Source organism: Calypte anna, chromosome 1 (assembly GCF_003957555.1).
Source record: "Calypte anna isolate BGI_N300 chromosome 1, bCalAnn1_v1.p, whole genome shotgun sequence".
In the NCBI taxonomy this organism is placed as follows: Eukaryota; Metazoa; Chordata; class Aves; order Apodiformes; family Trochilidae; genus Calypte; species Calypte anna.
The window spans coordinates 168,573,658-168,589,757 of NC_044244.1; the positions used below are offsets into that span (position 1 = coordinate 168,573,658).

The window sequence follows — 16,100 nt, forward strand, 5'->3', positions numbered from 1 at the left end:
AATAGCATGAAGGACAGGCTGAGGACTCAGTAAACCCAGCCTGTGGCAAAGGAAAGACACCCACAAAAAAATATCACTCTCCAGGAATGCTCTTTCTTACTTTTGCTTCACTTTCACTCTGTGTTGTTGTGGGTTGCCTTTTTTTTTTTTTTCTTTTTATATATCATTTCATGGCATTTCATTAGTGCTGCATATAAGAACCTATTTTTTTTTTATTCTGTTTCATTTTAAAACTATTAAAACCATCTGCCACTTAGTAAACACTTACATATTTTCTTTTCTAGATCAAAGTGTCTCCTGTCTGTGTTGTAATGGGAGTTTGACTTTTTTTTTTTTTTTTTTTTAAGACAAGCAGGAGACACTTTGATCAGGTGCCAAACTGTTTCACTACAACAAACAGGCAACACTCTGAGCTAGAAATGATAAGAGCTTATTACGAGCCATGACAATTTCACGACATGTCAGATGTGATGTTAAAGAAACCACCCCTACATAACGTAGAACACTCAAAACATCAGCGTGACATTCCAGATTTTCTTTTTTTTAAGTGAACAATTTAGGAATCCAAAGCACTCCTTTTATATTTGCTCTGCAAAACTGCAACCTTTTTGTTGCAGTTTGAGTATTTTTTTTTTTTTTTGGTAATCCTTTTGATTTCAGCAAATCAATATCTTATGTCAAAAACACTCCACTGAAAAAATTCCAACGGAGTCGACTTGAAAAGCTTTTCTTGAAAGCATTTTTTTTTATACACAAAAGATTATTGTCCCTGTCAGAGAACAAAAGAATCACCTGCTGGCTTTTTTGTCATTCCCAAATAAATTAATTGCTCAAGGATTATTTTATCCATGTTTATCAAACACGCTGCTCCCTCCAGCCCCCCGTACACATGTTTGTCTTTTATCCCGGGATGCAGGATGCCTCCATGGAGAGAGCTCTTGACTTTCCAATAACACAAATATTGCAGCTACAGACTTTGAGGAGGAAAAAAAAAAGCCAAAAACCCCATGCACATTGTAATTCCTGTCTTAATTTGCATGCTGAAGAGCAGAAGACCTCTTCCATAAACATATACACCAAGCATCCAGGGACTGAAAGGGGCTGGGTGTGACTGTGGCCCTCTGGTTACTGAACACAGGTGGAGTAGGTGAAGGCAACCAGCTCTGCATCCTCCCCTTAAAAGCAAGTCTGCTCCTGTTTTGTCAAGAAAAGTTATTCTATCTTTCAGGTGGACAACCCCAGCTGAGAAAGGGGTAGTTATCTCCAATGGGCATGGCAGCTGGAGCCCTGAGTACCAGCAGAAGGGAGCAGCATGGAAGAGGGGAGCCTATCTCATCAGCAGCAGGGAAAGATGGGCACTCCTCATATGAAACTTGCAATTTATCTCACCCTAAAGAGGTGAGATAAACTTTAGGGACCCAAAATTTGGTTCTCTACAATGATTATAAGGGAAGCAAGGATGCCCCTGTTGTATAAACCTGGAAAAAGTTTCATCAAAGAAAATTCTGATTTTGTATTAGAGTAAAAAATGTTGCAAAACCTGGAAGAGGTTGCCTAGAGGGATGGTGGGATTTTCATCCTTGGAGGTTCCCAAAACTCAGCTGGACACAGCCCTGTCTGACCTGCTCTCGTGCTTTGGCTGGCCATCTGGATCAGATGATATCCACAGGTCCCTTTAAAGGCTCAGCCATTCTACCATCCATGTTAGAACAAGCCTATAAATCTGTGGGATTAATCCCAGCTCAGAGATAACAAGTCCCAGGTTTGCCCAAACCTCATCTGATGCCCTTACCTACAGCCTGATGCACCAGTGATGTGTGCTGCATCAGCAGTGGTGCACATCACTTCCAGCCCTGGGATGTGCCATTTCAGGCACTCAATCCTTCCAAAAGAAAGTCCTTGGCTTCCCAGATAACATCATTTCAAAACACACATTCAAACCAGCCTGGGGCAGAAGGATTTGTATCACACAGCCTGAGGTCAGGAGGAGACCCCAGGCAGCCCCAGTCTGGGGGGTTTTCAGCAGGGGGTGGGGGATGTTTTAGCAACAGAGCCACATGGTGGTGAAGCATCAACACCTGAGCATAGAATCATAGAATTGGCTGGGTTGGAAGGGACCTCAGAGATCATCAAGTCCAACCCTTGATCCACTATCGCTGCAGTTACCAGACCATGGCACTGAGTGCCCCATCCAGTCTCTTCTTAAATATCTCCAGGGACAGAGAATCCACTACTTCCCTGGGCAGCCCATTCCAATGTCTGATCACCCTCTCCAGAAAGAAATTCTTTCTAATATCCAACCTAAACCTCCCCTGGCACAACTTGAGACCGTGCCCTCTTGTCTTGCTGAGAGTTGCCTGGGAAAAGAGACCAACCCCCCCCGGCTACTCCCTCCTTTCAGGGAGTTGTAGAGAGTGATGAGGTCTCCCCTGAGCCTCCTCTTCTCCAGGCTGAACAGCCCCAGCTCCCTCAGCCTCTCCTCATAGAATCTGTGCTTGAGTTCCTTCACCAGCCTGGTTGCCCTCCTTTGGACCTGCTCCAGCACCTCGATATCCTTCCTAAACTGAGGGGCCCAAAACCAGCACAGCCCAGGCTGGGGTTTTGTGTCAGTGTACCCAGCACAAACAGATGACAAGAGTGGATCACTTCACTTTTACATCTACTTTCCTCCACTGATGCTTCAGCTCACCCACTGTCACTGAGAATGTCCTGAGAATGACTCTCCAGCATCACTGGAGCAAAAACTGCTCAAGAAATGATAGAAGCTTAGCTCACCTTCTCCCCTTTTACAGGCAGGCTGCTCAGAAACAAAAGCTGTAGGATTGTGTAGAGCTGTCATTTCAACCCAGCAGTCTGTATTTAACATGCAAGAAATCATTCTTGAGGTAAAAGGGCAGAGGTTAGAGGGGTGGATTGGGGAGGTTGCAAACTGACTGGCAGGAATACAAGTTTCATTCCCCAGGGCTCCCCCAAAATCCACAGCTTTCATGCTTTTCTTCCTCAAAAGCCCATGCAGAGTGTGTCAGCACAAGGCAAACTTTCTCTTGGAAAGTTGAGAATTCACCGTTTTCTGTCCAATTAGAAGATGGTCTGCTTTCCACAGGTTGTTTATTGCTTATTATCACTGTTACTGCTTATTATTATTGTCTCTTAGCATTGCTTCCCCTTTCTCATCTCTCAAAGCCTTTCCTACCACCTGCAACACTTTAGTACCCCACAGGGTTAGTAATGAGCTTGTGCCATTCCTCTACACCCCAAGTTGTGGACAAACCAGCCTCACATAGGGCCCAGCATGCCCAAGGGTTTCCCTCCTCATCAGGACAGGGAAACCAATAGGAAGCAACAACTGGAGCTCCCAAAGAGCCCATCTCTTTCCAAATGAAAGTATTTTGGGGCTAAACACAGTTTGCCAACAAGTCAGACACATCTACAAAAAAATCTCCTCTCTGGCCCAGCGTGACGAGTAGTTGATGCTCAGGAGCAGACAAACACCACAAGGCACCATGAGCCTGTCCTGCTGCAGGAGGCTACAGCAGCCATGCCTGGGCATCTCAGGGAAGGACTTTGATTTGGGCTGGTGAAGGGGATGGGGTGATGCACAACAGGATGTTGGAACAAGTCCAGAGGAAAGCCATGAAGAAGATCAGAGGACTGGAGCACTTGATCCTGTGAAGACAGGCTGAGAGAGTTGGGGTTGTTCAGCCTGGAGAAGAGAAGGCACTGGGGAGACCTTGTAGTGGCCTTCCAGTACCTGAAGGGACAGACAGGAAAGCTGGGGAGGGATTTTTTTACAAGGACATGTAGTGATAGAACAAGGGACAAGGGCTTTAAACTAGAAGAGGGGAGATTTAGGTTGGACATTAGGAAGAAATTCTTTAGTATGAAGGTGGTGAGACACTGACATGGGTTGCTCAGAGAAGTTGTGGCTGCCCTCTCCCTGGAAGTGCTCAAGGCCAGATTGGATGGGGCACTGATCAACCTGGTCTAGTGGAAGATTTCCAGGCTCATGCAGGGGGGTTGGAACTAGATGATGTTTAGGGTCCTTTCCACCTCAAACCATTCTATGCTTCTGTGAAAGAGTTCACATGGCACAGCAAAGCCCCTTGGAGAAGGGCAGCATAGCTTTCAAGTGCAGCATTTTGACAGCTCACTTGGCTGTGCTTGGCAGTCCCTGCCATGCTGGCACCACCTGTACAGCAGGCAGCAAACAGCCCACCTTTTGCCAGCAAGAAAAATTTGAAGCTTACCAGGTTACTGCACTGAGATGCACAACACATTAATAGCCCAGCTCTCAAAATGTGCCATTTAAACACTTTTTTATAAGATACTCATGCCTCTCACAGCACCAAAGACACCTCCAGGAGAACTCATCTATCAGCCTGCTGCCCTTCTCTGAAGTATCTTGCCTCCCATTAAGCACACAGTGCAGGAAACCCTTCCTATCTACCCGCTTCAGCAAAGCCCTTTGGTTTAACCTTGTCAGGATGCATCTGCTGGAGAGGCAAAGAACTGCTGTGTTCTGTCTCTCTGTTTGCATTGGGCTGAGGGAGCAGATTCCCCACACAGCCATCTCCCAGATGGAGCAGTCCCACCCAGACCTTTGTCAGCAGCTGCCAGACCTGAGGAACCCTGTTTGTGTCATTATAGGGCTGGGGTGTTTTGCTGAATTGTTTGGTCTGTGGTAGAATACAGCTGCCCAAGGGATTTCCCCCTTGGAAACCTCCCTGCCCACACACTTTAGGATACTCAAGACAGGCAAAAATCTTCTTGCAGGCTCGGGATAGAGGGGTGTAGCTTCATGAGGGTCAAACTTCTATTTTTTCAAAGAAGAGCCCCCTTCTCCTTTGCTACAACGTAGTTCTGCAAAAATGGCACCACACCTCAGGGACTGGAAATAGGATGCTTATTGCAACTGCTTATTTTTGTTGGAAGTGGCCCTTGCTGTTTTTCAGGCTGGTTGATTTAGCCAGCAGTTTCTGGAGAAAAAAAAAACAAAAAAACAAACAAAAAAACAAACAAAAAAAAACAACAACAAAAAAACACACAAAAAAACAACAACAACAACAACAACAACAAAAAACCACAACCAAAAACAAACAAAAAAACCCCAAAACCAAACTGGACTTTCTCTTGACCCTTCATTGCAAAACGCAAGCAGAGCTTTAGGAAACTTGTTGGCAGAAGGTTCCCATTCCTCAGACCGGCCCTCACTGTTGGGGCACCTGGAGAAAACCCCAAGGGAGCCATCCCACCAGGAGCTGAGGGCACCATCCCTGACTGGCTGGGCACAATCTCTGAGAGCCCCATCTCCAAGGAAAACCACTACAGAGCACTTGGTGCTGCACAGTGCCCAGGTTGTGAATGCTAGAATAAAAGCATTGCAGGGCATCTTCTGGGGCCAGTGCACCAACACCATGGCTTCTAAAGCAAAAACAAAGACTAATTTTGAGAGGCCCAGCACAGCTGCAGCATTAGTGTGATCCCAATTTGAATGCAGCTTCTCCTCACCTGTTTGCACAGCTGAAAGTGAGCAGCTGTTTGCCTTCCTCATCTTTGTAAACAAGGTTGCAACCTTTATTCCTGCCTGAAGGGACAGCTTGAATTGCTTTTCATGTTCCGGAACAATATCAGCATTTATTCCCTCTCTAAAAGCAACTAGTATTTCATCTTGATTATTTGCCTATAATACGAAATATCATGGGTACAAAATACTGCCTAATGAAGAAAGCTGTAAAAGGCATTTCAGATTAAAGATACAACATATGCTTGAATATGATGAAATTGTCACACATCAAGAAAAAGCTTTCAGCCCCATTTTGTGAACTGGGAAGACCGACCTTTTATTTCTGTTTAATCCCAAACTCTTAATGTGTTGCAGGACCAGGGCACCATAACACCAAAGGCAGCTTGTGCTGTTGTCAGAGGGAGGCACACCAAGTACAAGGCACACCAAAACCCTCCTAAGTCAGGCCCAAAATTGTCCTTTAATCTTAAGAAACAAATTCGGAATTCTTTCTCTCTCTTTTTTTTTTTCTCCCCTGATTCCTGGCTTGATGTATTGCAACTATTGATATTTTCAGCTCTTTTCCTCAAAAAGGAGGCTGGGAGGAGACCTTATTGCTCTCTACAACTGTAGAGAGGTAGGGGTTGGTCTCTTCTCACAAGAAGTTACAGAACAAGAAGATATGGCCTCAAGTTGTACTAGGGGAGGTTTAGATTGGATATTAGGAAAAATGTCTTCACTGGAAGTGTTGTCAGGCACAGGAACAGGCTGCCCAGGAAAGTGATGGAATCATCAACCCTGGAGGTATTTAGCAGACCCGTAGATCTGGTGCTTAGGGACATAGTTTAGTGGTGGACTTGGCAGTGCTGGGTTAATGCTTGGACTTGATCTTAAATGTCTTTTCCAAGTAGAATAGTTCTGGAATTCTAGGAAAATCAGTATCACAGCACTTACACAGGACTGATTAGTAGGAACAGCCTAAAATACAAACACACTCACACTAAGAGGTCTCAGGCACTTCACTAAGTGCTGTATTTTCCACACATGCCCTGGGTACTGCAGGAGGCATTTGGTGAGGCAGGACCTGGAGCAGCAATGAATCACCAGGCTGTGCTGGAAGGACTCTTTCTTCCCCCTGGGACAGACTAGAGTAAGGTTTTGGTGCCCCAAACCACCAAAAAACCCACAATGTGCAGAATTGCCATCACCTTCTGCAGGGTGTTTTTGGTTAACTCATTTAGGTTGAGGTTTTGGGGTTTTTTTGCATTGCTCATTCTTCTTAATTCAAATTTCCACCTTAAATTTCTCTTGAGAAAAGGCAAAGGATCTAACTCTCCTGTAAACAACAGGCTGTAGATATGAGACTTTCTTTCCTCGCTAAAAGAACTAACAACATACTTGTAGTTTCACATCCTCAAAAAGAAACTTTTAGAGAAAGGGGCGTTTGCCATGGAAGCAGCATTGGTGAAATGCAAACAGAGCTGTGGTCTGGATTGATTTTACCTCCAGGCTGATTTTGAGCAGCTAAAATGAGCTGAAACAGGAGTGCCACTGGAAGCTAGAAGGTTTTCCCCTGAGCTACAAGGTGCAGAGGTGCAGCCCTCTCCTTGCCCTGGGGCATTGACCCTCACCAGAAGCACCCCAGATCCTGGAGGGAAGGGTGGGTGGGCAGTGGCCACCCAAAAGCCTCCATCCAACATCCCCTGGTCCAACAGGTTCAGCATGGATGTCCTGGGGGCTCCAGGTACATACACCTGCCCTGCCAAAACTCAAGCTTAAGCACTGCAGGCTTTGAGGTTGCTTCAGTAGAAAAACAGCCCCAAACCTCCTCCACTGGCAGCCCTTTAAAATAGATAGAGACCCATGTTAGACTTTGCTTCCACTGTAAGGTTTCACTTAATTTATTAAAAATATATTAAGAATACATCAGTATTGTGAGAGAGGGGGGAAAAAAAAGGCTTTCTCTTTTCAGATTTCCTCTGCTCTGTGTGAGGGTCATCAGGGCAGCTTGGCCTTGGGGTTTGCTCTCACACTTTGCTGGCTACCAGGGCCACCAAATCAGCCCAGGACTGGAGTAAAATCCCTGCCCACCTCTAACATTTTCAGTACTGATGCTGGCACCCAACAAGTCACACAAAAATACAGCCTCTCCAATTATCTCCCTCTATCTTAGATCTACCTGAGCAAACCCAGCCTTAATTTATTTGTATCCTATTGTTGGCTGGAGCTGCTTCAGTTTTTCCTGCATGCCCTGGCAATACAGCTGCAGCCATTCCTTAGAAAGTTCAAGTGCATTTATGGCACTTCAGTAGTAAATAGGAGTAATTGCCTCCTGCACAAACAGGCTGTCCTGGCACAGATCCTCTACATGAACCCATTAAATGGGAAGCTGCTCTTCACTGAGGGCATGATTGAACTTGATCTGCCACCACTGCTCATTGGATTTAAAGTTAAAGCCAGTGGAGGTGGGGAGAAGAGATAAGGGACTTCTTCCAGCACTGTCCATGAGTATTTACACTTCCATCTTCTTCTCACCTCACCCTGACAGTCCTGAAGAGCTTTTATCACCACTGGTGGGATGGATCCCTTGTAAATGGCAGATGGAGAAAGCCCATGGCTGAAGGGCACTTCCTAAGGTTTTGCCAAAGCCCGCAATCCCAGGGTACAGACAGGTGCAGCATCCCAACTCATCAGGGTTATATTAAGCTGCATTACCCTAATCCCTGTTTGGGTTTCTCTCATTGCAGGTAAACATTAAATCTGCCTCTCTACCAACTGGGGCCACTGCTCCCTGAAGGCAGGAAAGCTGTCAGTGAGCTGCAAGATACATCCACTCCCTGTGCTCACTTTTGCTTCTCTTCAGGTTTGGGTTTTTTGTCAGCTGCATCTGTCCCACAAAGAAGCCCACACAAACCTCTCTTCTGACTGCTTTCACTTGGGATTTTCTGAGCATTTATAATCACTTCTTAGAAGTCCTGTAAGCAAGACCACTAAAGCACTTTGTAACATCCTTTCTAGAGCATTTTTAAACAAGATTGTGGTAGATATCAGGGACCAGCCTGACATTACTTGGAGGTCACCCTTACCTCTAGGGCCATGGAAATATTTCCAAAGAGCTGTTCCTTGCAAAGGCTCAGTAGCCTGGACGGCCCAGAAGGTGTTTGGACCTCACCTTGCTCATCTTGTAGGTCCCCTGCCAACCAAAAACACTGGCCCAGCCACCAGAATCAGTGGATGTCTCTCTACAGACCTGGAGACTGAACTAAGTCTGTGAAAATAAAGAAGTCCAACTTATTTTGGTATGGACATTCCCATCAACCCATCATGCTTTCATACCCATTCAAAAGGTGCAATAATTTCCCCCTGAAGCACCTTTGGAGCTCCTTCAGCCTAACCTTCCAATTCAGAAAGACCCTACTCTGCAGCAAATGGGTTATAAAGCAGATTTTATGGCTCCTGAGTGGTGCCAAGTTTCTAGCTTCAATCCTCATTTGCAAGGAAGAAGAAAAACTTCTCCTGCCTTTCCCCTGTGCCATTTCAAGCATCTGTGAGCTGCTTCTGTGCCACCCCAGGGCCAGTGAAGCTGGAGCAGAGCCCTGCAGCCCCAGAGAGCCCATGCTGTGGAGGCCACTGTGTTCTGGCAATGACCAGCTTTACAGAGATCAGGAGTTTAAGCACATATCTAATTGAATTGCAGATGTCTTTTCTGATGGCTATCTGGTAGCAAAGCTTTGATTAAGGCAACAGTGGAGAGGCAGAACAGGCTGGTTCTCTGTAATAAAACTAATGGAAGGAAGAATGACCATTTACTGAAGCCTCCATGGGGAACATAATGCAGGCAGATATTTTAGACAAGATTTTGAGGGGGGGGGGGAGGTGTGAGAGCTCAGCACAGATCCCCTGCTTCCAACTCCTAGAGATGCTGAGCGTATGTTGGGCTGGAAAGCAGCTGAGAGTAATTCAAATAATCCACAAACAAGCTCATCTGCCTCCCTTGCCATGCTCCCTGATGAGCAGCAGATCTGCTTTCCTTTCAGAAGGCCGTATAGTTTGTTCTGCTTGACTTTTGTTTTTTAAAGGCTGACAAGTTCTACCCTTTTGGTAATTCCAAGATTCAGGTGGATTTGCCCTGAGCTTGCATTCACCAGATCTCAACCTGCTGATGTTTCACTGGGCCTTAAAAGCTCCAAAGAGCAAGAACTAAGTTCTCAGTCCACCCATACTAGAAGAATGTAAATGGGAGTGCTACAACCTTTTCCTTTGCCTGTAGCCACTTTGTCCTGATGACTTGAACTGCATCCAAGATGTATTACCACATACACAGCACTAAAAAGCCACCCCCACCCAAAGAAGCTGAAGAAGCAAAGTTAAGATGACCTAACAAGCAGGATTAGCTCACAAACAAGCTTTTGGAGCACTGTTTTCCCTTTCCTCAGCTGGCCGGGGATGCTGTACCCAAATTCCCTTCATGCTACATTCTGGGGACCCTCCTGGCCATGTCCTACAGAAACTCTCTTGCCTCTTGGCCCAGCACAACTCTCCTGGGGGCAGCTCAAGGACCAACCCCCCACCTGGGACTTAAGCTTCAAGGAAAGTCAACACAGTTTTGCTTGTTTTCCCTTTTGAACCTCTGCCCTTTTCCGATGTATTTACAATGTAAGGAAGTCAGTTTATTCATGGCTTGGCTTTTAACTTCATTTGTTGGGCTTGGCTTTGCTCCTGTTGGAAACCAGACCCCGATTCAGGTGGGCAGTTGCCAGTGTCTGCTGGAAACTCCTTGCCATGGGATTTGAAAACATGCTGGTTGCTGGCCTGGCTCAGCACATGCTAAAATGCTGTCGAGAAAGCCTGCTTACTCATTGCAGGAAAAGGATCAGGCCAGCAGCAGGTGTTTTTTTCTGAGTATCCTCAAACAAGCATTTCAAACATCAAACTCATTCCAGACTACCCAGGAGCTCCCTCCAACAATCCCTTCTCCATTTAAAGTTTCGTCTCAAACTGACCAGAAGTGGCTGGAATTGGGCAAGACTCCAGCTTAGGAAAGCCTTGGATTTATAACTTGTTTCAGGCTCACCCCAGCAGAAAACCTTCCAGAAAGTTAAAATGCATAAGCCCTAAGAGAGAGGAGAAAAGCAAGAAGTAACACAATGTCTGGAAGATGTGAACTGTTAGTAAAGTACTCACTTCACCAGAGGCTTTGAGAATGGCATATATTAAGCTAAACAAGCATGCCTTCAGTCAGAGAGCTCAAGCACTGCTATTCCACCCTGCAAGGAATAAATAATAATTAAAATTCTTTGTATTGAGATTAATACATTCACTGTAGCCTCAGAAATCAAGGGTGGTAATTCCCAAGTAGCCTCGCTGGGTTCTTTCTCCAGTTGAAAGAGAGGAAGCTGCCTCCGAGGCATTGATTTATTCCCGAAGAATTAGGGAGAGGCATCTCTAACGCACCACATTTACTCCACTGCTGCTGGGAGGTTTTGTCTGGCTGCTCTCCTGATGGTTTTCAGGCATCTTATTGAAGCTTATTTCTCTTCCTCAAGTATTTTAAAGAGCCATCAGAATCTGGACAACCTGCCAAATTATTGCCAAAATTTGCTGGGTTTGGTTTTTGTTTTGGTGTTTGGTTGGTTAGGGGGTTTTTGTTGTTGTTGTTGTTTGGATTTTTTTTAGAAAAAAAAGGGGAAAAAAATTAAAATTTGGTCTCTGTGATAATTTGCTTAGATCAGTTTATCATATTGCTGTTAAAAATAGAAAAGTAAGTGTGCAGCTAAACATTAACAAGAAGCAAAGTGACACACAACTTGAATAGAGCCTGAAGAATTACTGAATTGGAGATACGCAGAGAATAAAAAGCCTGACATATAAAAGACAAATTACATTAATTAGATTCTCACTGTGGATGTAAACCTGAGCATCTCAGGGTTTGTACAAAGACAAATTCAGATAGAGAAAGAAAATACTATTGACAGCATTTGATTTATTGTGCTTTGAAAATTTTTTTGTTCTAGAACAAAAGCAAGAATCAAAACAATTCATTCCAGAAGTGTTACAACAGAACTGACTGAAATGTCTATTCTTTCTTTGGGTCTCAAGTGCAATTTTAGTCAATCTGAATCCAGAGAGAGGCTGCAGCTTTAACAGAGCTATTGCTAAAAACATCTCAGCAGCAAAACACCACTCTGCCTGACTTGAGCAGTTAATGAACAGCTCCAGATACTGGCTCCATAATTTTAAAACTATTTAGTACCTAATAAAGCATCAGATTTGCCAACATTGAAGTACAGTGTACTAAAATTATCAATGTATTACCTCACTGAAAGCCTTCATATGTAAAGACCCTGTATTAAAGAACAGTTAGAAAACAAAATCTAGGGCTTAGAAAATGCTCAGGCTGTTCTTTAAACAAACTAAAAAAAAAAAACCATCTAGAGGTTAATTTCTGTTTTAAGCAAGAAAAATCCTTTGCAAATTTTGTTCAGTGAAGTGGGTGAAAAAGCTTATCTGCATGTTAAGATGGACTATTTTATATATTCAGTGTTATGGCCTGGAAGTGCTGAAGAGACATTCAGAATAAAAAGGCAACTGGAGACAATTAAGCCATTTAACAGCACCAAAATTAGCATTCCTTTTGTCAGATCCAGATAATTCAAGTGCTGTTCTGCCACAAAGGCTATCATCAATTTGTAATTTTAGCTTAATCCATCAAAAAAAAAAAAAAAAAAAAAGCATCTATCTCACATTTCTCTCTGGCATTTCCTCATTAAGCATCCTCTTTAAATTATATACTGAAGTCTCAAGAACATAAACTATGAATTAAAGTTCACACTCCCACAGAGGCTCACTCATGCATGCACCCTGAGACACTAATCCCAATAAAGGTAACAACACAACTGCTTGAGCCACGGGACAGCTGAGCTACTGCACGATGAGTATCCAAAAGCAGCTGAGTTATAAATCACAAAAAGAGGTGATCTGTCCTGCTACCAAACCCCCCAGGTCTTTCCTTCCCTCTGCTCATCTGATTATTCCCAAAAAGTTCCCCATGAAGAGGTTTTCATTATATGGAGTAGGCAGTCGTGTAAGAACGTAAAACAAAAAAAACTTACAAAGGTGGCTTGGGTTTTTAACTCTTACATGTTAAGACATTAACTGCTTGTATTCAAATTTTAAAATACAGTTTTCACAGTCAAGCTACTGTCCTACTGCTTCTCAAAATGAGTGGTCATTTTATCCCATTAACTACGAATATTTAAGTATCCAAGATTCACATCCTCAGAACCAGTACACAGAATAAACTGCAAATTCCTTCCTTCCCCTACTGCAGACTGTCACACTGTAACTACAGTCTTTCACCTAGAAATCTGTAGGTTTAGACTGGGTTATGTTTTAAGTATCACGACTAAAAAGGAATAATTTTGTTTTAAACTGAAGGGAAACATTTTTAATTTAAAAGTCCTCAACACTTCCATAAGGCAGAATTAATCAAAGTTCACACTGCGTCGACCCACGAAAGAAAAATGATGGAATCATCAAGGTAAGAGCTGTGGAAATCAAGATGAGAAAACCTTGGACACTGAGATTTCATCCTGGTCTCACACCTAGAAGTTTGAGAGAGAGCAGTGCAAGGGCTGCCCTGCTGGGAGAGCTGGAATGCCCACTGCCTTAGCCACCCCGAATTCAGGGGGTTGGAGGTGCTGCCAGCAAAGAGTGACCCGTGTCCAGGCAGGGGCTCAGTTCCCTGCTGGGGAACAAGTGTTGCACAAGATTTACACACTCGTGACTGATCACACAGCAGATTCTGTGCTCCTGCTTATCTACTACTCAACGTATAGAAAGGAGCCAACAGTCCTGACCATATAGGACCTAAAAAGCAGCTTTGCTCTTAAGTCAGCCTCTCTCTTCTCCCCTTCCTTCATTCGATTTCACATTCACTGCATTTTTTAAGGCAAAGCAGGAGCAGGATTTCAGCTGTAAATCTGAGGAAGCTCTGAAGCCGACGGGATCTCACACCCAGACCTCAGCTCACCGGGTTGCAACATGTTGGAAGTGATGCAGTTAACATCAGTACAATATACAAACAGTGATTTATCAACATTGTATGCTTTATTGAAAGTTGACAAGTGCAACAGTTAAATACATTGACGTGTTACAACTGTTTAAAGAACATGCACAAAAACATATGCATACTACTGTACAGATCATATGCAAAAAATCCATACTGGGAAATCCATATTTTTGTTTTTTAATTATTGGGGTGGGTTTTTTTTAAATTACTTGCTAGCGGGGTTTGTTACTTTTTGGAGTGGTTTTTCCTGTCTTGAACCAAACTACAATGAACAAAGATTTACTTCAAGATAATCAGCAGCCAGGGAACTTCAGAGGTTACACAAACAGCATAAATCTGCCAAATTCTGAACAGTTGCGTAGGTGCATTCTTATTTATGTAGCATTAAAAAAAAAAAAAAAAAAAAAAAAGACTTTCCAAACTTCTTCAGATCAGCCAATGAAACAACTAAACTTCAATCTGTACAACCTAAATAGTTACAGTTTTCTATTTTACAAAGTAATTACACTAAATACACAAATATACAGGAGGCAAATAACCTTCATTGTAATTATCCTATGACCCAACTGTATGTCACCTACCTGTTTTCTATATATAATACAGCTTTAATGCACCTGTCCAGTGCTTCAGAAAACGGTGCAAATATTTGCACTTAAGGTTTCAGGTGACAATTAAGTGTTAAAACACTGAGTTTACCTTTCTCCCTCTTCCTCTTAGATCCTATGCACCAGTCCTCACTTTGGAACCCCAGTGCACTACGGGGGATTGAGCCATCACTTCTTACTTCAGTCTATTTCTTCATATTTCCAAGCTTGAAAAGCACTTGTATCAGTTATATCACTGGATGAGTGGAGGATTTTAAAACAAACCAAAAGAGCTTCAGGCATGCAGCTTCGTTTCTCGGCCATTTTGCAGAAGCTGCTTGAGTCCCCAGTGTACTTGTGCTAATTCTCTGGAAGAAGTTTATTTTATTCAATCAACCTAAGAACAAAGACTCCTTCAAGCCAAAGGGGGAAGGGATGAAAGAGGGAGACAGATGAGTGCGTAATACAGGGCGGGAGAAAACTCTCCTGATGTGTGCAAGGCACGGAGTCCTCAGTCTGGGCTGCAGTGTGCAGTGAAATGGATGAAGGGTGATCCCCGCTAGTCCTTCTTGCCCTGGGCAGTCCAGAGGCCAAGCAATCATGATGGCAAGGACATCTGGAACTATGCTGAAGGCCCTGAGCCCTGTGATGCTGGCTGAGCAGGCTGCTGCGTTGTCCCTTGTGACTGGGAAGAGGAAGGTGGGGAACCAGTCTGCAGCTGTGCTTGGAACTGGGCAAGCTGCTCCGGGCTGGCGAGTGTTTTTAGCAGAGTGTTTTCTTGCTCCAGCTGGGAGTTCTTCTCTATCAGCTCTTTTATTTGCTCTTTGAGGACCTCCACTTCCTCCCTCACCGCATACATCAAGTGACTCTTCACCAGATCCTGAAACACGGAACACAACACATGTGAGAAGAGCAGCCCAAGTGCCAGCACTGGGTTCCTACCCCCACCCAGCCCAGCTGCAGATGCAGGGCATGCATGCACCTTAGCAAGAGAGACGGTGCAAACTCATACATCCATCCATGCTTGGACACAGAGCGCACCCCAGACAGCCCCCCGCTCACATGGAGAACAGACCCTCGGGAGACTGCGGTCCCCTCGGGAGACGGGGGTCCCCTCGAGCTGGGGCCAGCAGCCACAACGTGCCGGGGGGGGGTAGGAGGGCTGGACCATCCCGGAGGGGACAGCGGTACCGGGGTGGAGTGCGGGTGTCACCTCCCCGCCGCACACGTGCGGTCCCAGGCGAGCCGCTGGCCCCGCCCCTCCGGGCCCTTGGCCCCGCCCCCCAGCCCCTTGGCCCCGCCCCCCTCCCGCCGGCTGCAGCCAGTTCCCGGCGCAGGTTGCCGCATTTCCCTCCCTCCCGCCGGCCGTGCGCGGCCGCGAGTGACGTCAGAGTGCGCCCCGGCCAATGAGCGCCCGAGTTATTTATAGCCGGGAGTTAAAGGCTCGGAGTTTGCCTAGCAACAGTCGGCAGAGGCTCCCGTGAGAACGGCTCCAGGCACCGCTCCAGTAACAAAGGGCGGCCGGGCCCCAGGCGCAGCGCGGCGGGACCGAGCCCGGCGGCAGGGCAGGGCGGGGGCCGGGATGGTGGTTAACCCCCCCCCCCAAACACACACACACATACCCCGGGGGAGAAGCCGACGGCTCCGGCCACCGCGATGCCCGTGGCGGTGGCCGGGAGAAAGGCGCGGTGGGGGTGATGCCCCGGCTTGCAGCCCGCGGGGGACGCGCTCCCGTTTGGTAGGGGGTAGCGCAGAGCGGGATACGCTGGGAAAGGGGTTAAAAAAAAAAATAAAATGCACCTCGACCCCCGAACCCCGTGTCCCGCTCTTTGTGGGAGGAGGGGTAAAAAAAAAAAACACCAAACAAATGCCGCGCTCTGCCCCTCCCCCGCCGCACGGAGCCGGGATCAATCGTTTGGGAAGGCAGGAGCCGAAAGCGATG

The 16,100-nt window shown here is 45.6% G+C and overlaps 1 protein-coding gene across 8 annotated transcripts in view; it reads right to left on the reverse strand.

The window, feature by feature from the left end:
* Window positions 1-13,591: 13,591 nt before the first annotated feature.
* TSC22D1 (TSC22 domain family member 1) overlaps window positions 13,592-16,100 on the reverse strand; it is a 97,468-nt gene continuing 94,959 nt past the window's right edge. For 5 of the 8 annotated variants that reach the window (XM_008504872.2, XM_030466514.1, XM_008504871.2 and 2 more), the window contains exon 3: window positions 13,592-15,038. In XM_008504872.2, the coding sequence (XP_008503094.1) occupies window positions 14,781-15,038 (258 nt within the window). In that variant the 3' untranslated portion in view covers window positions 13,592-14,780. Of the gene's footprint in view, window positions 15,039-15,233; window positions 15,336-16,100 lie in introns of those variants that run through there. The other 3 variants (XM_030466129.1, XM_008504870.2, XM_030466360.1) reach the window with 2 other exon arrangements.